We start from the raw sequence: 26,288 nt of genomic DNA on the forward strand, positions 1-26,288 counted from the left end.
AATGAGAATAAACTTCTTTTCATATGTTTACATCCATTTGTAGTTTAAAAACTTTTTTTCTTTACCATGGCTTTTAAAATTGGTTTGGGCTCTTCTTGTTTATGTCACTTTGACTTTTTTCCTTTTTTGAATGTATTCAAACTTATCCATTCCTTTGTGGTTTCTCCCATTGCTGTTAAGTTTAATAATTGTCTCTCTTCCAATAACTTTTTCTAGTCTTTTTGTTTTGTCTTGGCCTCTTATTTTTAATTTTGAAGTATCTTTTATGTACAAAATGTATAAAACATGAATGAAATAAACACCCATGTACTCACTATTCAACAAAAGAAAAAGAACTTTGTGGGTATCCTCAACCCGGCCATTCACAGGGCGGCTGCTTATCCTACATTTGCCGTTACTCATTCTCTTGCTTTTCATTAGCTTTACCACCTGTGATGTATTCCTCACCAGTACTCTATTAAGTTTACCTCTTTTTTGAACTTGAAATATCAATAAAAGCTAAATATTCTTTTTCCATGACTTGCTTCTGTTGCTCAAGAGTCATTCATACTGTGGTTGATTCCTTTTTCTGGCTGTGTTGTAGCTCACAGAATGAAAATACCAGTTGATGGATTTGGGGTTCTTTCTAGATTTTACTATTATGTACAATGCTGCTATAAACATTCTTAGATATACCTAGTGCCTAGACTTTCTCTAGGGCAGTGGTTGTCAGAGTTGGTCTAGGAATTATAGTTCCTTGAGCCCATTTCAAGGGGCTTGAGACTCCAAAACTATTTTCATAATAACACTGAGACATCATTTTCCTTTTTCACTGGCATTCTCTCACAAGCATACAGTGGCGTTTCCCAGAGGTTACATGGCATGTGATGATATTGCTCTGACAGATGATGGAATGTGTGCTCGTGTGTCCTTATATTTGTTTTCTGTTATAATACCTAATATAGTAACTACCAGTAAATATAACCCATATAAACAAACAAATTCTTTAGAGCCCTCAGTTATCTTTTATATATATATTTATTTATTTATTTATTTTACTTTTGGCTGCGTTGGGTCTTCATTTCTGTGCGAGGGCTTTCTCTAGTTGTGGCGAGCGGGGGCCACTCTTCATCGCGGTGCGCGGGCCTCTCACTGTCGCAGCCTCTCATTGCGGAGCACAGGCTCCAGACGCGCAGGCTCAGTAGCTGTGGCTCAGGGGCTTAGTTGCTCCGCGGCATGTGGAATCTTCCCAGACCAGGGCTCGAACCCGTGTCCCCTGCATTAGCAGGCAGATTCTCAACCACTGCGTCACCAGGGAAGCCCCCTAGAGCCCTCAGTTATTTTTAAAAGTGTAAAAGGGGTCTGGAGACCAAGAAGTTTGAGAACTGCTGCTCTAGTTTGTAGCCAACGGTGAAATGGGTGGGTAGTAGAATAGGCACACGGTCCACTTTACTAGATAATGCCAAACTAGTTTCCAAACTGATTGCATCTGTTTTCATTTTAACCAGCACTTTTTGAGTGTCCTTGTTTTTCTACATCCTGAAATCTGGCATTGTTAGTGGTTTTTTAAATTTTTGCCCATCTGATGGGGGTGTTGGGATATCTCATTGTGGTTTTAATTTGCATTTCTTTAAGTACCAGTGAGTTTGAGCATCTCTTCATATCTTTCTGGGCCATTTGGTTTCTGCTTATGAAAATCACTTTTTCAGGCTCTTCTTGGCCCTTTGTTCCTCCATATAAATTTTAGAATCAGTTTATCATGTTTTTGCAAAAAAAAAAACCCAAAAACAAAACCTCTTTTGGGATTTTGAGTGGAATCATGTGAAATCAGAAGATCAGTTTTGGGGGATTTGACATCATCATGGTTACATTTTCTAAGAACCTGGTATACCTATCTGCTGAACTCTTCCTTCTTGAAGGATTTATAATTTTCTCCATAAAGGTTAACCCATTTTTGTTCAGTTTATTTCCAGATACTTTATATGTTTTATTTTTGTGGTGGTTTAAGCAGTATCTCTTCAGAATTTATTTTCTAAATGATTGTTGCTGGTTTATAGAAAGTACATTTGACTTTTTTACATTAATATTGGACTCAACCTTACTTCTTATTAATTTCAGTAATTTATCTCTAGATAAGTTGTATTTCTATGTAGACAATAATATCACCTTGAAATAATGATAGTTTTCTTTCTAACTTTCCAATTTTTAGAGCTTTAAGTGCTTCTGTTTTATACTCACTGGAACATTTAGAGCACTGTTGAATTGAAGCATTGATAAAAGCCTACTTGTCTTATTTCCGGTCTTAGAGAGATACCCCCGAACATGATCTCTGTAGATATCTTTTATCAAAATGAAGAAGTTTCCTCTGTTCCTGCTTTGCTAGTTTTGGGGTTTTGTTTGTTGTTTTGTTCCCATCACAGTTGAGGGTTGAATTTTACTAAATGCATTTTCTTCATCTGTTGAACACATTGTATCTGATGAAATGTTCACTTGGTTTTTTGCTTTTCATCTGTTAATATGGTAGATTATATTAATCAGGTTTTTAAAATATATTGCTGTAGTCGGTTAGCTGATATTTTGTTTGGGCGTTTTGCATCTGTATTGAAAAATTGGCCTGTAAATTTCTTTTCTTGCACTTTTCTTGTGTGACTTTGACATTAAAATTATGCAACCTTCATAAAATGAGTTAGCAGTGTTTCCTCTTTTCTGCTCCCTAAAAGGTATGGTCATTGTGGAGTTCTAACCTGGTTTCCCATAAATCACCCCTCCTCGAATTGATTATTGTTGTTTTATATATTAGTGGTTGCTTATATGCCATGTATTTGCCAATACCTTTATCTATCATTCCTTAAGTTTCAGATCTTTTATCTGGTATCATTATTGTTTCATCTTAAGTATAACCTTTAGATTTTCCCTTGGTGAGGTCTTGGTGGTAAACTTAATTTTAAAAATGTCTTTATTTTCTCTGTTTTCTTTAAATTATGCAGTTAACCTTGCAGGATGCCTTTGTCTTATTAGGCTGAGGGAGGCAAAGTAGTTAGAGAAGTAGAAGAACTAGGAAATGTTAGTATCATAGATGATCTCTGAGGAGAATTTCAAGGACAGGAAGATTAGCAGTGAATAGAAGGAAGCTCTGTACGTAAAGGTACATAAAAACGGGATTGTTCTTATCAACTGCCCTCTCTGGAAAGGAAGGGTGTAAGGAAAATGGCATTTAAAGTGGAACTAGTATAGCTGATTGACTTTGTTATAAAGCAGAAACTAACACACCATTGTAAAGCAATTATATTCCAGTAAAAATGTTTAAAAAAAACAAAGTGGAACTACACTCCTGGACATTTTACGTAAACTCTCTAGATTATGAACCATCCAAGGGGTCAGTTCAGGCTTTATTCATCTTTGTGTCTGCAATTCCTAGCTCTCTTTTGAGCTAACATATGGTGGGTGATAATAAATTAGTCCTCATAACTAATGAATTATGTATCATCCCCAAGAGAGGAAGCCTTTAGAAGATAGGTAGGTAGACAGATAGATAGACACACACACACAGGCACTTGGATTTCCTTAAATTCTACTCCAGCATTCTCCAGGTCAGCCTTTTAAAGTTCTCATGATCACAAGAAGAGGAAAAGATGTGTTAAGAGTTTATCAAGTTTTGTCCTTAATACATGTCTAAAAATATCAAGCCTCTGATAATAGAGAGTATAATATGATGTTGTAACTTTATGTGGGTAGAATATATATTTGTGCTCTTGGAACTTTTGCAAACATTCACCACATATTAAGTCATAAAGGAAGTCTCAGAAATTCCAAAGCAGCTAGATCATACAGACCATATTCTCACCCCATTAAGCAACTAAATGAGAGGTAAGGTACTTAAAAAGAAATCAAATGTTAGGAAACTAAAATAACACCTCTAAATGACCCACGGGTTAACAACTTTCCTGCAATGTGTAATTCTTACTTCTGCTAAATAACTCGTAGGGTAAAGAGGATATCACAATGGAAATTACAAAATACTTAAAAGCTGAGCAGAGAATGTCTGTGGTCTCACTTTCATTTATTAGAAAACAAGGCCCAATAAAAATCAGCTAAAGATTCAATTCAAGGAGCTAAAAAATGAACACGAGTAAATTAGAGAAAGTAGAAGGAAAAAAGAGCAGATACTCATGGTATAGGAAAGAAAGATAGTAGGTATAATAAACCTAAGTTGGCCTTTTGAAAGAACTAGTAAAATAAACCTTGAATGACTGATTAAGAAGACAGGGAGAAGGCAAACACATACACTAGGAACAAAAAACAGAATTATAGATGTGGTAGAGATTTTAAAAATCATAAGAATTCAATGACCAGCTTTATCACAGTAAGTTAGAAAACTTAGATTAAGTGGAAAACTTTCTGGAGAAAAGAAAAATCATCTAAAATTGTCTCAATGAGAAGTAAAAAAACCTAAATACATCAATGACTATTAAAGACATTGAATTGGTAGTCACAGACCTCTACCACTCTCCCCACCCCACCATCACAAAGGCACACACATACACAGAAGGCCCAAGGTCTTTTGTTAGCCCCAGGAATACAAAGGTAATTCATAATCAGAAAATGCAGCAGAGGAATTTACCACGTTAACCAAGTGCTTCTCAGTGAAATTTTTGAACGGGCACAGTTCACAACCCAAACTATAAAAAGGTACACATTGCAAAGTATCTTACACCTCTTGTGCCTCTTCACTCCCTCTTCGTCTTCCTTCTTTAGCTAGCCATATTTGTTTTCTGTTTCTTTTTTCTATATTTGTTTAAGCAAATACAAACATTTGCAGTAACCAGATTAAATGAGGGAAAATGTTTATTTCAGTAAAGACAGAAACCACACTGGCTATAATTCACCTTTATGAAAAACAAACAACACTTTTACCAAACAAGATAAACTTTCTTAGCTCTGAAGTGTGCCTTCTAAAATTCTACAGCAAAGGTCATGGTTAATTATGAACCTTCAAAATGATTCCCAGAGTGTCAGGAAAAAGACAGTGATCTACAATATTATTTCTGTAATTCTACTGGATATAAAATAACCTAGTTATCAATATGGCAAGGAATATAAGAGGTATAACGTTTGCCAGTCTTGTCATTATTGGCTTATGGTAGCAACACAAAAATCTGTAGACTGCTTAATAATCTGATAGAAGAAATATACAACTTTTTTCTTTTATGGAGAAAATTACAAAGTATTATTAAAGAACATTGAAAACAATAGATCAAAAGGGAGATAAGTCATCCAAGATATAATATCTCATACATATCCAGCGTATGAATTCAGCTCTTCAAGGATGGGAGCTGAAGCACAAAGCACCTCCCCTCTCTACAACAGACCAGAGGTCAGCAAAGTCCTGTTGTCGTTGTTTTTTAATAGCCCCTGAGCTAAGAATATTTTTTGTATTTTTAAAGTGTTGCTAAAAAAAAAAAAAGAAGAATCGGCAGCAGAGGCCATATGTGGCTTCAAAGTCTAAGATACTTAGATGTTTACCATCTGGCCCTTTACCGAACAATTTTGCCAACCCCTGTAATAGGCCCGTAGTTCTCAAAGTGTGGTCCCTGGAGCAGCAGCAGCATCCTGTAGGAATTTGCTGTAAGTGCAGATTCTGGGATCCCACCCATGAATTAGACACTCTAGAGGTGGGGCCCAGTTATCCCCGTTTTAACAAGCCTTCCTGCTGACTCTGAGAGGTGCTAAAGTTTGAGAATCGCCGCTATAGGCCAACAGCTTAATCCCATCGTAGATGATCACCTGCTTCTCAGTCTCTCATCAGCTAGCTTCACAGGAAAGAGGAGATTCAGGGTAGGTTGTGGCCAACCAGCAGAGGATGCCCTAAAGGGAATATTTCATTATTTCAGCCTGATCACTCCCATTGTTGACATTTACATGGTCCAGCCAATAGAAGTGGTCCATCCAGTGCAAATGCTCTTCCGGGGTCGCACCAGGACTTTAAGTGGATCAGTGCTCAGAGTCCTTGGAGAAATAACAGATGCTAAGAGGTTTTAAACTATTGTTGATGTTGGATAGTTGTATATTTGCTGCTTTTGAACAGTATGACACCCAGTTAGTAACTATTTTCTGGTTTTCATTATAAGAATACTTTTGTATTTTTTCAACCTTTCTATATGAATTCTAGGCACATTTATAATAACTATAATATACTTTCAAGATTTTCTCAACCGACTAATAGGTCAATTAGAATTTAATCTTTTCATAGGGAGCATTCTACCTTATGTTAATAAAAATTCATTGGTATTGTGTTTAAAATTTTCAAAGTGCCCTTGATCTTCATTAGACTGTGGATAGATAAACAGACCTTATCTCCATTTTACAGAGAAGAAAATCAAGCCCAGAGTGACTTGCTCAGTCTCCCTGGACATAGTAGCAGGGGTCTTCTGATTTCATCACTCTGCCCGGTATCCTGAATCAGGCTATGAATTTTTTTTCACACTTGTTAACCCTAAAACACAGTTTCTGGCTGGTTGGTAATTTCACCAGCCAACAAATGCAAGAGAGAAAAAGAAAAGTTAATAATGGAATTCTCTGTTTTATGAGTAAGCACTGTATTCTGTTTATCCTGCAGCACTTAAAATTGTGTATGTGAGAGAGAGCGTGAAGGAGGTGAGCATGCACACGCAGGGAAGAGAGGAAGAAACAAAAAGCTGAGGGGTCATCTTTACCCTGGAACATTTAGTCCTGTCTAACAACAGAGGAGTGGCCAAAAATGAGCTTTGAGCTATTTTGAACAAATGTAAGGATGAGGCTTAAAAGTCCGCCACTTGAGATTAATGTTGGTTTGTGATGAAGTTTTCACTGGTCCTCAGCGAGAAAGTAATAAGGACAAGGTATTATGAGAGTATACACATATATATATCTGTGTATAAGGCAAATCTCTTCCTCATCTCTATGCTTTAATCACTGAGAGGTAAAGTCTTTCAAAGTGTCTTAGGTGGTGGGGAGGGGTGTGCGCACATGTGTGTTTTGATATCTTCAGATACCTTTTGAGTGTACATGTTTAGCTTCTTCCCGTAACATCTGGATTTACTGAAGGACTGGTTTTCAGAAAACTCCCTAACACTTGAGGGTTCTGTGGAGGGGAAAACATTTTCCTTTTACCCTTCTAGGTTCTTTGACTGGCCTAATAACTAAATTGATATAAGACAGATGAACCGGATAAAAACAAAAGTTTAACATGTGTGTATCCCTTGTATACGTGGGAGAGACCCAGGAGAACTGAGTAACTCTCCGAAGTGGCCCAAGCCACCACCTTCAATACCATCTCTAGCTAAAGACAGAAGATGCTAGGGTGGGGAGTCAGTTATTAGAGGTGACCAAGAAAAGCTCAGTAAACAAGGGTATGGTTGTGCAGATTTATGTCCTTGCCTTTCCCATTGATAAGAGTTTCTGGAGATTTCCAATCATTCCCCTCTTCCTGTTACAGAGAGGGAGGCACTTACAAATGGAGACTTCCTTTATACATGTAAATGTTTCTTATAAAAGGGTGACTTTTACTCACTTTAACGATTCCTGTGTGTGCTGTTTGTTAAAAATATCAGTCTAAAATAATCGGGATGCCAAAGAGGTATGTTTGGGGCTGTGTAGTTTGCTTCCCCTCAGTTCAGTTGTCTGGGAGCTGTGTTTGAAAGCAGCAAATTGTGTTGTCATAAGCAGTTATTATTACACTTGGCCTTGTGGTCCCAGGCCAAGTTTTCCTTACCTTGAATGCTCAGTTTTCTCTCTGTTTCTCCCTGTGTGTCCGTCTGTCTCTCCCTCTCCTCCCCTCAGCCCTCTTCTCTGTCCTCTTGTGCCCCTACTTTTCTCCAGCCTCTCTCCCTCCACTCCTACATGACCTCCTCCCCCATCCTCTCTTGCTCTGTCTTTTCTAGCTGCTTCCATCTCTACCTGTCTCTAGGGGTAAATGTTTAACAAGAGGTGTCTCATATGTAAGTACATGTCCTATTAATAACAATAATTAATCATTTTAATCTAAATGGAGATTTCTAATTTCAAAGATCTGCATCCCTAAAAGCTATCCAAGAGCAATAAGCTTTACATTCCTTGGTAATGGGCACTGTCTTGTTTATGGCGTCCGTAGTGGTAATATCAGCAGTGGTAGGAGTAATAACAACAATAATGTTTGATTCTTCTTCTTATGGCTAATATTTTTTGAGTTTGTTTTTTTTTTTTTTCTGCGGTACGTGGGCCTCTCACTGCTGTGGCCTCTCCCGTTGCGGAGCACAGGCTCCGGATGCGCAGGCCCAGCGGCCATGGCTCACGGGCCCAGCCGCTCCGCTGCATGTGGGATCTTCCCGGACCGGGGCACAAACCTGTGTCCCCTGCATCAGCAGGCGGACTCTCAACCACTGCACCACCAGAGAAGCCCTATTTTTTGAGTTTTTACCACTTGCCACATGTTGTCCTGGGGAAGTAGTAGTCTGCGGACCCTTGGAGATGCCCAGGACTCTTCAGGAGCCCATGAGGTCAAAGCTGTTTTCACAGTGATGCTGAGAAGCTTTTTTCCCTTTTTCGTTTGCTCTGATTACACGGAAGCAACGGTGGGCAAAACTGCTGCCTCCTTGGCCCGAAACAAGGCAGATGGCCATTATAGTCTTCATTGTCAGTACTCTCAGTTAAAACTTTTTTTTAAAGTCAATTTTATTGTAGAAAGCCCCCGATGAAGCAGTAAATTTTATTAAATCTCGACCCTTGAGTACATGGACTTTAAATATTCTGGGTAACAAAATCAGGAAGTACACATTAAATACTTATGCGTATTTGAGTTGCTAGCTAAATTAGTCACATTCTTCATGGACCACCATTTTTATTTGAAAGAACAACTGTTAAGTAAACTATAGTTATTCAGACTGGGGTATTTGGGAGAAATTTTCTTGAAGTCAGACAGTAATTTCAAGGAAAACACTATATTGGTCCAGTGGAGAGAGCTGTCCAGTGGCCAAACTGGATGATCTGACTTTAGGGGCAGGTGCTCCCAGGGTCCTTTTTGCTGCTAAACAGTATATAAATTCTTTTATATCTCATCTCATGTTTATAAATCATAATTAAAGAAAAGTTGTCCTTTGAATACTGACGAACTTTTATAGACAGAGCTAAAATACCATTTTCTAAGGTTTACCTACAACAGAACCACTCATTGTAAAGATTAGAAAAATAGAGCCCAGATATTGAAAGCCATATCCAAGGTAACACTCTACAAATACATGATTTATGGCCTCATCTTATATTTTATAGTGCTTGAAACTTTCAAGTACTTTCATATATACATTTTTCTCTGATCCTCACACAACCCTGTGAGTATCTAAAACAGTTTAAAGATAAGGAAATTGGGACTTGAAGATAATTCCACGGATGCTTTTTATATTTCCCCGCCCTTTTCAGCTATTATCGCTGAGGGCCTGAAATAACTCAGAACTACTGGAGAGGAGAGAGAATCTATACAATTTGGCAACTAACTAAGGGCAAAAAAAAAAAAAAAAAGATGAAGGAGCCAGGCAATTTTCTGAAGTTTCTTCCTTGGGTCCCTGGGAGGGTACCATTGACAGAGAAAATAAAAAATAGAGAAGGAATAGATTCAATCAACAAATGTTTCCTGAAGGCCTTTTCATTGGCACTATGTAATCTGCTTTGGGGGCTTCTTAGGATGTATGTAGACTGTGCTGTTACGATCTCTATATGGGAGGATATGGCATAAACACGAGTAACTCTGATTCAGGGGTGCTAAGTGTGTAGTTTAGGTCCTGTAGCTATTCACGGGAGGGAAGGAATTACTTCTAGGCCCAGGGAAAATTTTTATGGAAGAGGAAGCATTTGAAAGGAGTCTTGCAGAATGGTAGAATTTGGATGTGCAAAGGTGGTTGTGAGGAGACAAGGAAAATTCAGTTACAGAAAAATAGAGCGGGGTGTGGAAGGAGGATATAGAGGTATGTAGAGGTTGGTGAGAACACAGCATGTGTGTAGGTGGATAATGAGAAATTATTGGCAACAATTATTCCAATGAATTATGGGAAATGTTGACTGCTACATACATAGTTTTCCATTCTGTATTTAGTTCATTTTCAAAAAAGACACTTGGCAAACACGTCTTTTTAAGTACAACCTAGTTCTTTCTTTATACATAAAAGTTCATTTTTCATTGACTAGGGTGAGTATTTTAAGTTCACATAACATAATCGATCCTCCTAGATGTTGGTGTATGGTTTTAGAGGGTTACGCAAAATATTTTACTACGGTCTTATTTTTTAAATCTGTGGTGGCTTGTCTTAAAATAAAGCTGCAGTTTTTAGATAACTTTATTCTAGTCACACTTAGAAATTCCATCAGTCCTTTAAATTGCATTTTCATCTGAACTGCATCCCTGTGTCTGTCTTCAAGTAGCTTAGCTTTATCTTCCAGGTCTTTCTTCTCCTTTGGTATTAGTGTTGGTTATCATTCACTGCTGAATTTATCTGACTTGGATATTTATTACTGTTTTTCCCCTAGATAAATCAGATAAGTATGATCCACGTGATGTTGAAAGACTACAACAAGATGATAACTGGGTTGAAAGTTACTTATGTTGGAGGCATAATGTTGTAGATGATACACTGAAGATGCTTGATGAGAGTTTTCAGTGGAGGAAAGAAATGTCTGTCAATGGTAAGCTGTTCAATTTAACCTTGACTGTGTACTGTATCCCCTGCATAAATGTTACTATTTTACACTTACAGCGTATTTGCAAATATTCTTGGCAGTCATCAGAAATATCAGAATATAATGTTTTATAAAGACCCAGTAACATTTGAAAGGAGCATCTTATGAATAAATCTTAAAATAGGATTATTCATAAGGAAATCAGATCACCAAGGAGCAGAATCACAGTCAGATTCTTCACTCACAGCGGAGGCTCCTATTCTGTCTTTTTGGTTTAAAACCATTAAAATACCAAGACAGCATGTTCGCTCCTAGGCCTAGAAATAAGGGGATACTATTTGCCTATTTTTCTCAGTTGTTGCCTGGTGTCTGTCTCTATTCCCAGAGTTCCTTGTGCTAATAGGTGTTCCATGTGGAATTACTATACGAATGGGAGTCCCCAAAAAGCAAGCTTATCCCCAAGGATGCCTATAGCAGCCTCCTCTTAACTTCTTGATTTCAAGGCCCAATTCTAGATTGAAATTCCCCACCTCCCCAAAAAAGGAGTTTTAAATCTTAGAGGGGATTTTATAATAGTGTTCAAGTAAATGGAGAACTCTTTTCAGGAAAGGTTACCCGTTATCTCTCTCCTCCTAAAAAATTTAACAGGAAGAAACTGGCACAACTACTAGTTTCGATGGGGTATAAAGAAGGATTTCCTGACCTTGAGGATTATAAACTCTGGAGTGACTGAGTCTGGAGACTTAATACAAAATAGTCAACAAATAAATCCAGAGCAGATACTCTCCCCAGTCATCCTACTTGGAGAAGGAATCTATCAGAAGGAGAGTATTTAAAAAATAATTTGATTGGAAATATAAAAACTGTAGGTAATTTCAACAGTGAAGCATTTATTAGTCAAGCAAAGAAATGTAAACCTGACGTTTCTAAATCATTTAAGGACAGAATAAACCTTTAAACTCAACAATAGTTTTCTCTTACATAGAATTGCTAGTTTCCAGTGGCAGACAGCAGAGAGATGATGAAAGGTGGGTAGGGAAAGATAAAGAAATCTTTGAGAGTTCTCGGAGAAGTACTGATGAATGACACAAAAGCCTTGACATTTGCTGCCTTGCTGCGTTGGTTCTCGGCCTCACTAGAGAGTGGACCTCCTGCTGAAGGATCTAGCATTTTTCTTGAAGTATTTCCCACCTGCCCCAAGATTATAAATGTATTAGAGTCTACTGGTTATCAAACTTTGATTTCTAATACCACTTCTGAGGCTATAATGTGGATATTTACTGCCATGTTCTTTTGAAATTGTCCAATCGTGATAATATTTGTTTGCAAGTCATTATGTGAAATACAACTAGAACATGGAGATGTGTCCACATCATAATGGCTGATATGTAAAAGGAAATGGATTTTTTCCATTTCTCTCCTCTGTGTCTTTATGTAGTTTTTTTTCTACTTAGAAACACCATTTTTTATCGTCGGAGGTTCTTTCCAGATGTTTGCATAAGCTTTTTCTTTTTTTAATAAGTTTATCTTTTTTTATATCAGAGCTACTATATTAACAGTAACCTATATGGTGTAAGTTTTCTTTTTAAAAGGCCTCTAAGTTACAATTACTCATCAAACTTTATCACTTTTTAGACCTGACTGAAGCCTCCATTCCCAGGTGGTTATTGGAAATTGGTGGTATTTATCTCCACGGTTATGACAAAGAAGGCAACAAGTTGTGTAAGTATAATGTATGTACTGGCTTTTCAGGATTTTGAGATGTAGCCATCCATCTCAACTGAATTAATAATAGGCAGAGCTTTCTACTTATGTACCACACGTCAGGTTTCCTACAATAGGGATTGTTAGGGCCAGCTGGACCAAGCGTCAGATACTTAGCAGTTGAATGTACCGTTTGCATTATAATAAAGTAGGCTGTAAAGGCAAATGCCACATCCCATCACACAGCCAAAATGATGTAACTCAGAGTCATTATCTTCTTTCTAATTTACTGATGTTAAAATTCAACCCAGTATCTTTATGGAAAATCTTTTTGATAGTCACTAAGGGTGGCTAAATGGGCCAAGCCGAATTTTGGGCAAAGGGGATAGAGGAATAACTTGGTTTGTGCCAATGCTGGGACTCAGCAGGCGTGTCAGAGCCCCATCCTGAGCAGATGTCCTGCCAAGGCAGTTTCCTGCAGGTCGTGCCCGCCTTGCGCGCCCTGTGTGTGGCCCGTGGTCGGCTCCTGTTGGAACAGTGCTCTCGCAGCGTTTTCCTCCCATTGCTGGCTCCCCCTCAACCTTCCTTTCCCATTCCTCTTATTCCACCTGTACCTCACATGTGCTTCCCAAGCTTTGTTCCTTTCTTGGCCTCTTTTCCTTTCCAGCTGATGCAGTCTCCTTGGGTGATCTCAAGTACCTTGGCACCTTCAGCTGCCTTCCCCCCAACAGCGGTGACCCCAGGTTGTCCCCAGGCCACATGCACGTACACATCCAGCTGCCCACCGGATTGATGGTTGGCCGCCTTCAATACAACACACAGCTGAACCACATGCGTGCCACCACCCACCCTCCCTGTACTCCCAGCTCGGCCCCACAGCCATTGGCTCTTCCTCGACATAGAGCTTCACTTTAGCCCCTCCTCCGATTTCAGCAGCACTTCCTCAGTTCACTCCCAGCCCCTACCCCCTTAGCATTTCATGCAGAGTCCTTCAAGCCCCGCCTGTCTCTCTGTTTAGCTGCTCCTCTCACCACTTGTCACATTTTGTCCTAGCTGCCACCACTCTGAACGGTTGCCAGGCTCCGTCCCCACACACGACACCCGCTCATGCTGCCATCGTGCTTCCGTCTGGGCTTTTCCTCTGGACGGAACATTTTTCTAGTACTCTGTTTTTTGTTAAGCACAGTATAGAGTACTTTTAGGTTATTGCCAAATATTGTTTTTTCCCTTACTTACTAAGGGGGGAAAGTGTATTTTCTAAGGGGGGAAAATAGTTTACCTTTCTGCTACTCTTTAAGGTTCCCAAGTATATACTATTTCGAAGAGATGTTTTTAATCTGAGAAACAAAGACAAATGTCAAGGAAAAGGAATGATATAATATATGCATAAATAATATTATAATGCCATAAATATTTTTTCTTATTTTTATCGTATGACCTGCTTAAAGTCTGGATCAGGGTGAAGTATCATATAAAAGACCATAAGACCATATTGGACAAAAAGAAGCTTATTGCATTCTGGTTGGAACGGTATGCTAAGAGAGAAAATGGGAAACCTGTAACAGTGATGTTTGACCTGTCAGAGACTGGAATAAATAGCATAGTAAGCATTTTCCATTAATTCTAAATCATTGTTTATCATGGCATCCTCCCTCTCTCCCGTCCTCCCTGCCACTACCCCCTTGACCAAGTAGTCCTGTAAAACAGAGCTAACCAAGTCATGTTTGGGATTTATTTCCACCCCCTGCATTGTGAGTGAAGTCAAACGTGGAATAGGATTTGCAAAAAATTAAATATGCTTCAGTATTTGGCATTGAAACTGTAGATTTCCTAGAAATGTTCCTTGTCTGATACACAGGATATGGAAGGAAGACGTCGAGGCTGGCAGGGTAATGAGTAGATGTGGTAACAGTGAACTTTTCTATCAGAGCTAATAACACCCTCTACAGCACCTCCCCTGTGCCTGGCGCAGAGTAATGCACTCAAGAAATGTGGAGTACAGGGCCTCCCTGGTGGCGCAGTGGTTGAGAGTCCGCCTGCCGATGCAGGGGATGCGGGTTCGTGCCCCGGTCTGGGAGGATCCCATATGCCGCGGAGCGGCTGGGCCCGTGAGCCATGGCCGCTGGGCCTGCGCGTCCGGAGCCTGTGCTCCGCAACGGGAGAGACCACAACAGTGAGAGGCCCGCGTACCGCAAAAAAAAAAAAAAAAAAAAAAAAAAAAAAAAAAAAAAAAAAAAAGAAATGTGGAGTACAGTAATGTATGCTCTCCAGCGTACCATTACCCACATGCCATGTTTTGCAGTGGCGAGATGTTCACCTGCATTTTTGCACATCCAGCACTTTGTGATTTTGTTGAGGTTTTTTGTTTGCTCGTTTAGGTTCACTTTTTGTTTGATTTGGTTAGCTTTGGAAACCAGTTTTCTTCAGGTGATTTTGCCAAGCTTAAAAAATAAATAAAACCTACCGGTCTTTAATTTGGGCCCTTGTGACCTTAGTGCTAACTACAAACCCTTCAGCAGCGATGGGGATTTGTTGGCGCATTTATTAGAGCTGTTGTCTCTAACACTCAAAGCTGGGCTAATTCTGGTAGCAGTGAAGTGGCGTTCGGAGACATGCCTGGGGCAGTGTTAAAATCTTTTTCAAAATCCAGTTGGCAAAGTATGTTAATATCCCTGAAGTGTTCGTATTCATACTCTTTACCTGGTAACTAACTTCTGGAAATCTATTCTAAAGAAATGAACCTGAGTATAGAAAAAGTGTACCTCAAAATGTTCTTTCAGAGTGTCATTTAAAATGGTGAAAAATTAGAAAAAATGTAAATGTCAACACAGTGAAGTGAATTATGGTATATCTAATTGATGGAGTATGTGTAGCTATATAAAATGGTGTTTGTAAAGAATTTGTAGTAATATTGGAAAATAGCTTTTTTTTTTAAGAGAAAAGGGCGACAGGATTATATCATAGTGATATATAGCCCCCAAAAGGGAAGCCTTAGACATTAAACAAACAAACAAAAAAACAGGCTAGAGTTTTTTTAGGCAGTGGGACTACAAGTTTTTTTTCATCTTTCTTTGTCTCTAAGAGTCATTTGCCCTGGATTATTTTTTCAATCTAGTTTCCATGTCAATGAGTTCTAGATTACAGAGTAAACCATTTTATACCCAAAATCTAAATCAAAATGCCTAGATAAATATTGCATAATAATAAATTATGATTCTGTTATCCTTTATGTATGATAGTTTTCTAATTATTAACCCAGAATCATAAAAAATAAATGTTAATGTTTTTTATTGACAAATACAGGGGCAAGGAATTGAGCTGATTATTTTTCAAGCTACTTATATACTTTAATTTATAAAGTTTATTTGCATTATCTTTAATTTATAAAGTTTATTTGCATTACTAAGTAGTTAAATCATTAATGTTTTCAAATACTAGAATCTTACTGAATTACGTTTATACATGACCCTCGTAATTCAGAAAAGATTTAAGTCAACCTTTAAAGATGTATACATAATTGCAAGTCAAAATTTAAATTATTTACTAGAGTTAGGCCACTAATTTGGCTTTAAGCTTGCCTGAAAGAAATGGAATCATTTAAAATTACTCAGTGAACACAACATCGTAAAGCAATTATACTCCAGTAAAGATAAAACAAATAAAATAAAATAACTCAGTGGACATACTTTAAAACCAGCATCTTAGGAGAAGTGTATCTATTGCTGATACTTGAACCAGAAGAAAAGTCTTTTTTTTTTTCAAGTTTTATTCTTTAATTAAAATTTTTTTTTGATTGATTGATTTATTTTTTATTTTTTGGCTGCACGCATGTGGAATCTTAGTTCCCCCACCAGGGATCAAACCCACACCCCCTGCATTGGAAGCGTGGAGTCTTAATCGTTGAACAGCCAGGGAAGTCCAGAAAAGTCTTTCATGGGTCTTCAAAGGGAAGACATTTTAGAAGATAATGAATAGCATCCTTGAAAACATCCTCACAGAATGCAGAGCAATGGGTTTCATGGAGCTTCTTTATGTAGTACCCACTAATACACGTACACCAGTGGCATCCTATCAAATCGACTTGAATTAGCAGTAATTTGGGATTTTATAAGCAAGGTTATTCAATTAAAGATGAAAAGAATATTGGACAGAGACTTTTGGGGCAAAGTCTGGAGGCCACAGATCATATACTAGGTAACCAAATCTTTACATAACTAGTTATTTTGAGATATCTTCTTTGACTCTTACTTAACTACAAATTATTCAACTCTGTGCACCGTGGATATAATGATTAGTTATAAAGGTATTATTATATGCTAGGATTTATCCCATAATAAATATGTAATATAGTTATGGATGCTTATTTTCAGTTTATTAGCATTAAAGATGCTACAACTCACATGCTAGGAATAACTTTATAGACTCAGATCTCTAGGGCAGCTCGCCTTTGAGTAACAGATGGATTTAAGTTTGCCTGGTTGTATCTTTCATCCTACAGTCCTTATAAGATGGCTGATCAGTAAGTCAGCCTGTGGCCAGGGGAAACACATGGAATGAAATGATCCATGTGAATAGTAACCCTAATAATCTAGTTTCATGTTGCTGTGTTCAGTGCAGTAGAACCAATAGTCAGCTGTGTCTCCTAGAAATTGAAGTCAATGAACAACATTTAAATATAAACGAAAAAACTCTAATTCTTATTCTAAGCTCCTACACAAGAGGAAAGAAGCTAGAAGTGAAGTAGATACAGCAGGCCAATATGATCAGATTAACTGTTGTATAAATGATTAATAAAATATATTTTATTGACTATTAGGTATAGAAATTAGGTTTAAAAAACAAACATATCAGAATTAACATGCATATATATTGTCGTTCCAAGTAGTCAGGTTGAAAACTATATACTTGTTCTAATAATTCTTTAATTGTTCAACAGATGTTTAGAATTTCTTTATGGGGGTTCCTCTTTAGATCTGTTTTATAATGCCACATTACCTTAGCAGCCTGAAGTATCTAACTAGTCTGGGGTAACCTGAATGATGTTTAAGCTAATTTCTTTAACTCAGTTTTAGGACTGATTATTATAAGTAGCTTAATGACTTAAAAACTAACTCCCGGGAATATAAATATTTATTTATGAGCTATTTTTTAAAGAATTTAATAATTCCCTCATTTATATTTAATAATTTATCACCTTTAGATATATGCAATCTAAAATTCTTTAATGTGGACAGTCTTAAACATTTAAATGTATAATCTTTCTTTTAGGACATGGACTTTGTACGCTTCATCATCAACTGCTTTAAGGTTTATTACCCTAAATACCTCTGTAAGTAACTTCCTCCTTTATAAAAATACAATATAGCGAAACTGTAGACAGTGTCTAAGAATTGTGGAGCTTTGTATTATTTTAGACTTTAATACCTGAGACATTGTTTTCTGGTGAAGAGCTTAAATATGTTCTAGAAGTTGAAGTACATATCCTAGTAGGTACAGGAGAAATTTTTCATAAATAATCATTGTCCTTTACAGTTAGTTTTAAGAGTTCAAGTTATAATCTGTGTATATGCCATCCTATCACACACACACACACACACGCGCGCACACACACACACATAGAGACGTAAAAACATACATTTATTTCCAAGATTATCCCATTTTTACTAATTTTTCAATTGAGAAATTAATTTTAAATATTATTTGGAACTTCTTACATGCAAGAAACAGATGAGCAGTATTGGTAAGTAAAGTATACTGTGTGATAAGCAATACCCATACATAAAGTACACTGTGTTTCTAGTTGCTATTTTTAAATTGTCATTAAGAAAACACTTGACTAGTGTGCATGACATTTGAATCTGGCATTTGGAGTTTGTTTTTAATTGTGACTCTTCTATTAATTGCCTGAATGAAGAACTCCTAAATCTTATATATTCATTTTTGACTTGATAGATTTACATGATGGCTTCCCCCTAGGGAAATCAAGATGCCATTCCACATAAACAGCCAAATATTTTTAAAAACCCCAGTGGGTTGAAAGTGAAGAGACAGAAGAGAGGCAACAGGGACATCAGAAATGGAAACTCACAGGTCTGCCTGGGCACACCCCTGGCAAATACCACAATTAGCGTCTTTGGGGACTTGTGACTCAGGTGACACTAAAGCATGAAATGCCTAAGTCATTTTATTTTGATGTGCTTTCACATTAGTGTTAATGTGATGTGAGAAACAGACAGAAAGCATGGTGGATATCGAGGATCATTGCCACTCCTAGCCCTGTGCTCTCGTGTCTTCAGAGAGAGTGTTCATGAACATTTTTAGGTAAAAGGAATGTCTAGTTTGGGGAACCTGTAGGATCTGCTGTTCCTTCTGAATTCTTCCTGGATCTGGCATATACCCTGATTCATTAAGACTTGCTGAGTGGTGCCAGTCATTGGTCAGTAGGGAATCACTGCCCTGTATTATTAGATTTTTTCTTTCATGTACAAAATGAAAATATCCACTTGTTTATTGAAATATCCAAAGGGGTTTGTGAAGAGCTGTTTATAAAGAGCATAAATATTACTATTACTTTATAAAACACATCTAAGATTCTTTTGAGAAAACTATTAATAAATTCATTGTTCTATATAAAGATGAATTGAACACTGTCATTCCAAATAACTAGAGATAATGTATTTATTCTAGCTACATAATGTTTTTCAGACATTAAATTTTATAGAATCTTAAGTTGATTATGTTTCACAATTTGTCATGAAATATAATATTCTTAAAATCTTGAGTCAAAATCTTTTTAGGCATATCTCAGATGAAGAGTGAGGTACTGAGCACCAGGGTACCTCTTTGCAAGTACCTTGTTCCTTACATGTGCATTATTTGTCCTATAATCATTCTAGGAAGTTCTCTGTTCAGGGAAGAATGAAATTATGTTTTTTTTTTTTTTTTGCGGTACGCGGGCCTCTCACTGTTGTGGCCTCTCCCGTTGCGGAGCACAGGCTCCGGACGCACAGGCTCAGCGGCCATGGCTCACGGGCCCAGCCGCTCCGTGGCATGTGGGATCTTCCCGGCCCAGGGAACGAACCCGTGTCCCCTGCATCGGCAGGCGGACTCCCAACCACTGCGCCACCAGGGAAGCCCTGAAATTATGTTTTGATTCATCTGGAATAGAAGAATGAATTTGTTATCAAAAATCCCCTCTGTGGGTTCTGATTCTTTCTCACAATTGTTAATAGGGCTGCTTAATATCTTCATCTAAGTATACAAATAAAATTTCTGTATACTTTGGAATTATTGGCTTCCTGAGGCTCATAATATTAAGAAAAGTTGAAATAATTTTTGTTTCTTAAAACATAATGATTTATTAAAAATGGGGCAACTGTCAGAGTGGGTTTAACAATATAATATCTAGAAAACTAGAATTGAAGCCATAAATTAGACATTGAAATCATTTTAAAGCTCAGTGGACTTTAGCACTAATATGACATGCCACATCCAGAGTTTCCACTTACCCACTTACTATTTTTTGGTACCTTTCTGCAAACAACAAAAACAATAAATGAATAAAAGAACACGCTATTTGCCAAAGGGCAGTGATAGTACATTATTCATTTCACACAAGCCATCCTCCTAGGTGAGCCCCTCACCATTGTGAGAAGTCAGTTTAGTTCTAGCACCACTCACACTTTATGGAATTAAAACTGAGTCATCCATCTCAGTTTTTAGATACATTTAGATCACTCATTTTTTTTAGGCCAGGTATAAGTGACTACTATTGTGGTACTAAGTCACAGACAATGAATTTTTTTTTCATCTTTCAGCAAAAATGGTGATCTTTGATATGCCTTGGATAATGAACGGTGAGTATATTACTTATACTTTCCTAACATAAAACGTCTGGTTTTTTTTTCTTTGCCAATTTAGCCATATTTCTGTGGTTGTTTAAAAAAGAATGTTACTGTGTTTGGTGTGTAATTTTAAGAGGCTGGAGCTAGAACACACAAAGGCTGTTACTAAGCAAACTGGGCTAACATTGTACCCCCAGGCTCTGGGGATACCCATTAGTCTTGTCTAAAAACAGTTTTAAAATGTTCAGTCATTCAGATAAAACTGTAGCCAGAAGCCTATTTGTCATCTACAGATGGGATATGTCACAGAATGCAGACCTTGGCTAGGTTCTCTCATGGGCTTCAGGTGTTGAGGAAGAAAATGGGATGAGTCTAAAATTTAGTCCAAATCTCTATAGTCACATAATCCTTAGGACAGTCATGGTATATTTTTTTGGCAAAAAAAAATTTAAACCATTGAAAAACATTCTTTACCAACTTGGATGTGGTTGTAAATTTAATGTTATTTTCAGAATGTGCATTTTCATTTGTGTTTGCCAATCAGTTGTTACATAGAAAGCAGTAGAGCAAACCAATGAAATCAAAACTCAGTTCTTTGAAAAGTTCAACAAAACTGACAAAACTTTAGCTAAACTAATGAAAAAAAAAAGACTCAAATTATTAAAATCAGGAATAAAATAAGAGACATTACTACTGACCTTACAGAAATGTAAAGGATTATAAGGGAATACTGTGAACAGTTGTGTGCCAAGAAATTAGATAACCTAGATGAAATGGGCAAGTTCCTAGAAAGACACAAACTATCGAAATGGACCCAAGATTCTGAATAGAAGTATCACAAAAGAAATTGAATTAGTAATCAAAAAACTTCTCACAAAGAAAAGCTAAGACCCCAAATGGCTTCACTAGTAAATTCTACTAAACATATAAAGAAGAATCAACACCAATTCTTCTCAAACTCTTCCAAAAAATAGAAAACACTTCCCAACTCATTTTATGAGGCAAGTATATCCCTAATAACAAACATCACAGGAAAAGAAAACTAATATCAGACTAATATCCTTTATGAATATAAATGGACCAGCCCTCAATAAAGTAACAAACTGAATCTAGCAGCATATAAAAAGGATTATATACTATGATCAAGTAGGCGTTATCTCAGAAATGCAAAGTTGGTTCAACATATGAAAATCAACCAGTTATCCAACATATTAATAGACTAAAGAAAAAAACCACATGATCATCTTAATAGACACAAAAAGTATTTGACAAAATCCACTACACTCTCCTGATAAAAGCACCCAAGAAACTAGGAATAGAAGGTTCAAAGAGTTGGGACAACTGCAAAGTTAGTTGGATCACAGTAGTTCACACAAGACTACCCTCACTTATGACACTAATTGTAAGTTCAAGGGTTTTCCAAAACTACCCTCAGGTTTACTGGAATCATTCACAGAGCTCACTGAAAGCTATTGTACTCACAGTAATGGTTTATTACCAGGAAACAATTCAGATTAAAATCAGCCAAGGGTAAAAAAAAAAAAAAAAAAAAAAATATGGTAGAATCCAGGGAAGTACCAAATGTGGAGTGTGTTACTTTCCTGTCATCAATATGTGACAATGCTCATGAAGTATTTTCAAACAGTGAAGCTCACCCAAACCTCAGTGTTCAGAGTTTTTATTGGGGCTCCATTTCCTAGGCCTGACCAGTTTATCACATGGTTCATCTCAGTCTCCAGTCTCTCCAGAGGTCTACAGATACTGTGTGACCCAAAGCCCCCACCCTAAATTGTATTGTTCCAGTATGACTCAGGCTCCCTAGGCAAACAAAGACACTCCAACAGGCATGAAGGTTACCTCCAGAAGCTGAGGGTAAAGGCCAGACCTTTCTTTGGGTAAAGTTAATTTTTCACAGAAGAGAATTTCCTCACCCCAATAAAGGGCATCTATGTAAAACCAACATCTATGAAAACCCACGGCTAACATCATACTTAGCAGTAAAAGAATGAATATTTTCCCCCCTAAGGTCAGGAACAAGATAAGGTTGTCAGCTCTTACCACTTACATTGCCAGGACACTTTGGCAAGAAAAATAAATAAAAAGCATCCAGATGGGGAAAGAAGAAGTCATACTATCTATATATGCAGGTGACATCTTCTATATGGAAAATTTTAAGGAATACACACACACACAAGCCTATTAGAACTAATAAATGAGTTCAGCAAGGTGGCACGATACAAAGTCAATACACAAAACCAGTTGTATTTCTGTACACTGGCAATCAATAATACAAAAATGAAATTAAACAATTCCATTTATAATAGCATCACAAAGAAGAAAATACTTAGAAATAATAAAAGAAGTTGAAGACTCATGCTGAAAACTACAAGACACCATCGAAGGAAATTCAAGACCTAATACTCATCTCTTGTTCATAGATTAGAAGACCTAATATTCCTAAGATTCAATGCAGTCCCTGTCAAAATCCCAGCTGCCTCCCCCACTTTTTTTTTTTTTTACAGAAATTGTCAAGTTTGTCCTTAAATTCATATGGAAATGCAAGAGACCCAGAGTAGTAAAAATAATCTTGAAAAAAAACAGTGAAATGGAAGGACTCACACCTCTTGATTTTTTTTTTTTTTTTTGGCTGGATTGGGTCTTAGTTGAGGCACACAGGATCTTTTGTTCTCATTGCAGTGTGCGGGCTCTTTGTTGGAGTGCACAGGCTTCTCTCTAGTTGTGGCGTGCCGGCTCCAGAGCTCATGGGCTTTGTAGTTGCAGCATACGGGCTCTCTAGTTGTGATGTGTGGGCTTAGTCACCCCACAGCATGTGGGATCTTAGTTCCCTAAACAGGGGTTGAACCAGCGTCCCTTGCATTGCAATATAGGTTCTTAACGACTGGACCACCAGGGAGGTCCTGTACCTCTTGGTTTTAAAACTGACTACAAAGCTATAATAATTAAGATGTTGTGGTGTGGACATCAGAATAGACACATAGATCAGTAAAACAGAATTGAAAGTCCAGAAATAAACCCTAACATTTATGATTGATTTGTTAACAATGGTGCCAAGACAATTAGGTGGAGAAAGATTAGTCTTTTTAATAAATGGTACTGGGACAACTGAATATCCACATTCAAAAGAATGAAGTTGGACCTCTACCTTCCATCATATACAAAAATTAACTTAAAATGGGTCAGAGTTAAAATTATAAAACTCTTAGAAAAAAACATAGGAGTAAATCTATATGACTTTGGAGTAGGCAGTGGTTTCTTAGGTATGACACCAAGAAAGCACAAGCAACAGAAGAATAGATATATTGTACTTCATTAAAATTGAAAACTTTTGGGGCCTCCCTGGTGGCGCAGTGGTTGAGAGTCCGCCTGCCGATGCAGGGGATACGGGTTCGTGCCCGGGTCTGGGAGGATCCCATATGCCGCGGAGCGGCTGGGCCCGTGAGCCATGGCTGCTGAGCCTGCGCATCCGGAGCCTGTGCTCCGCAACGGGAGAGGCCACAACAGTGAGAGGCCCGCGTACCACAAAAAAAAAAAAAAAAAATTGAAAACTTTTGTACCTCAAGGGCCACCATCAAGAAGGTAAAAAGAGGGGCTTCCCTGGTGGCGCGGTGGTTGAGAGTCCGCCTGCCGATGCGGGTGACGCGGGTTCGTGCCCCGGTCCGGGAGGATCCCACATGCCGCCGAGCGGCTGGGCCCGTGCGCCATGGCCGCTGAGCCTGCGTGTCCGGAGCCTGTGCTCCGCAACGGGAGAGGCCACAACAGTGAGAGGCCCACGTATCGCAAAAATAAAAACGAAAAAAAACAAACAAACAAAAAAAAAGAAGGTAAAAAGAAAATTCTCAGAATGGAAGAAAATATTTGCAAATAAGACATCTGATGAGGGACTTAGGTCTAGAATACATAAAGAACTTTTATAATGCAACAATAAAATGACAAATGGCCAAATTAAAAAGGGTGAAAGATTTTAATAGACATTTTTCCAAAGAAGATATGCAAATGGGCAATAAATACATAAAAGATGATCAACATCATTAGTCATTAGAGAAATGCAAGTAAAAACCAAATGAGATACTACTTCACACCTACTAGGATGGCTGTAATCAAAAAGACTAAAGTAACAAGTGTTGATAATGATGTGGAGAAATTAGAACCCTCATACATTGCTGGTGAGAATGTTAAATGGTGCAGCCACTATGGAAAAACAGTTTGGCAGTTCCTAAAAACATTAAACCTAGAATTACCATATGACCCAGCAATTCCACTCCTAGGTATATCCCCAAGAGAATTGAAAACATGTCTACACAAAGAGTTGTACACAAATGTTCATGGTAGCATTATTCATAGTAGTGGAAAGTGGAAACAATCCAAAGTTTATCAGTTGATAAATGGATAAACAAATGTTACATATCCATAAAATGGAAAGTTATTCAGCCATAAAAAGGAATTAAATACTGATACATGCTACATCACAGATGAACCTCAACATGCTGAGTGAACAAAGCCAGTATGAAAAAAAACACGTTGCATGATTCCATTTATACAAAATGGGCAAATCCATAAAGACAGAAACTAGATTAGTGGTTGCCAGGGAATAGGAGAAGGGAGGATAAGGAGAGATTGCCAGTGGGTGCAGATTCCTTTTCAGTGTGATGACAGTGTTCTAAAATTAGATAGTGGTGATGGGTTACACAACTCTGTGAATATACTAAATAAAAAACATTGATGTGTATACTTTAAAAGGGTGAATTTTATGGTATGTAAGTTTTATCTCCATAAAGCTGTTATAAAAAGTCAGATTTTGCACTTCAGTTAATTCTAGTAGCATAGCTTCAAACATGTCAACTCAGACTTTTTAAATTGAAATTAATGAAAATGTTATGTAAAAAAATTTTAAGCATAATTAGCCAAAGTAAAAATGCAGTTTTCTGAACTATTGTTTAATCTTTATCATGCTGTTTTATTTCCTGATTTTTTTTCATTGACGCTTTTGAAAATTTAATGCTGGATTTCTCTTTTAATTCCTTTAAAATGTGCTTAGAAAGTCATGATGGAAACGAGGTTTAAAAGTTTAAGTATAGGTCTTCCCTGGTTGCGCAGTGCTTGAGAGTCCGCCTGCCGATGCAGGGGACACGGGTTCGTGCCCCGGTCCGGGAAGATCCCACATGCCGCGGAGCGGCTGGGCCTGTGAGCCATGGCCCCTGAGCCTGCGCGTCTGGAGCCTGTGCTCCGCAACGGGAGAGGCCACAACAGTGAGAGGCCCGCGTACCGCAAAAAAAAAAAAAAAAAAAAAAAAAAAAAAGTTTAAGTATAAATCAGAATGGCATGACAGAACAAAATTGTAATTAATAAACAGTTGTGTTTGATAACAGTTTATTTTTGCAGATTCTATAAAATCATCACAGTTTTAAGCTGCAGGGCTTAGGAGAAAGGCACAGAAGTACAGGCTTAGGATGGAAAGTCTGGGTCTGGCTCACACATAATGAGGAAGCCTGCTTTTTTCTCTTCCTGACTTCTCAGTTGAGAAGGTTTTTCAGATTGGGGGTTTATCACAGAGGCATAAGGGAAACGACTCTTCTCATACTATTGTACATATTAGTGAATCACAATGCTGTTTGATTCATTGTCTGGAAATCTTAGTAGTTGGGATCATTGATGGATTTGTACAGAGGCCAAAACCCTGATAGGTTTATTAATGAGCATCAGGATAATTTAATCTTCCTGAACCTTCCTGGAACATTTGAAACCCACAAGGGACAGTCAAAATGTAGATGCCTACAGAGATTAGAGAATGTGAATTAAGTACTGTGCCATGGAAAAATGCATATTAACAGATTTTAGCCTGAACTAATTTCAGAGGATGTGGGTTAGCACATACAGTAAGTAAATCGAGAAAGAGAATGAAAGGAATTTAATGAAGTGACTGTTTTTTCTTCAGCTGCTTTCAAAATTGTGAAATCCTGGCTTGGTCCAGAAGCAGTGAGTTTGTTGAAGTTTACAAGTAAAAATGACGTCCAAGACTATGTCAGTGTAGAATACCTGCCTCTTCACATGGGCGGAACTGTA

The 26,288-nt window shown here is 37.7% G+C and overlaps 1 protein-coding gene across 1 annotated transcript in view; it reads left to right on the forward strand.

The window, feature by feature from the left end:
* Positions 1 to 10,604: 10,604 nt before the first annotated feature.
* Positions 10,605 to 26,288, forward strand: part of MOSPD2 (motile sperm domain containing 2) — a gene marked incomplete at its 3' end in the record, with an annotated part of 53,132 nt that continues 37,448 nt past the window's right edge. The window contains exons 1-6 of the mRNA XM_079727918.1: positions 10,605 to 10,665; positions 12,295 to 12,381; positions 13,812 to 13,966; positions 17,632 to 17,692; positions 20,181 to 20,219; positions 26,161 to 26,285. Of these exons, the coding sequence (XP_079584044.1) occupies positions 10,620 to 10,665; positions 12,295 to 12,381; positions 13,812 to 13,966; positions 17,632 to 17,692; positions 20,181 to 20,219; positions 26,161 to 26,285 (513 nt within the window). The 5' untranslated portion in view covers positions 10,605 to 10,619. The remainder of the gene's footprint in view (positions 10,666 to 12,294; positions 12,382 to 13,811; positions 13,967 to 17,631; positions 17,693 to 20,180; positions 20,220 to 26,160; positions 26,286 to 26,288) is intronic.

This window comes from Hyperoodon ampullatus (genome assembly GCF_949752795.1).
Source record: "Hyperoodon ampullatus genome assembly, chromosome: X".
Taxonomy (NCBI): Eukaryota; Metazoa; Chordata; class Mammalia; order Artiodactyla; family Ziphiidae; genus Hyperoodon; species Hyperoodon ampullatus.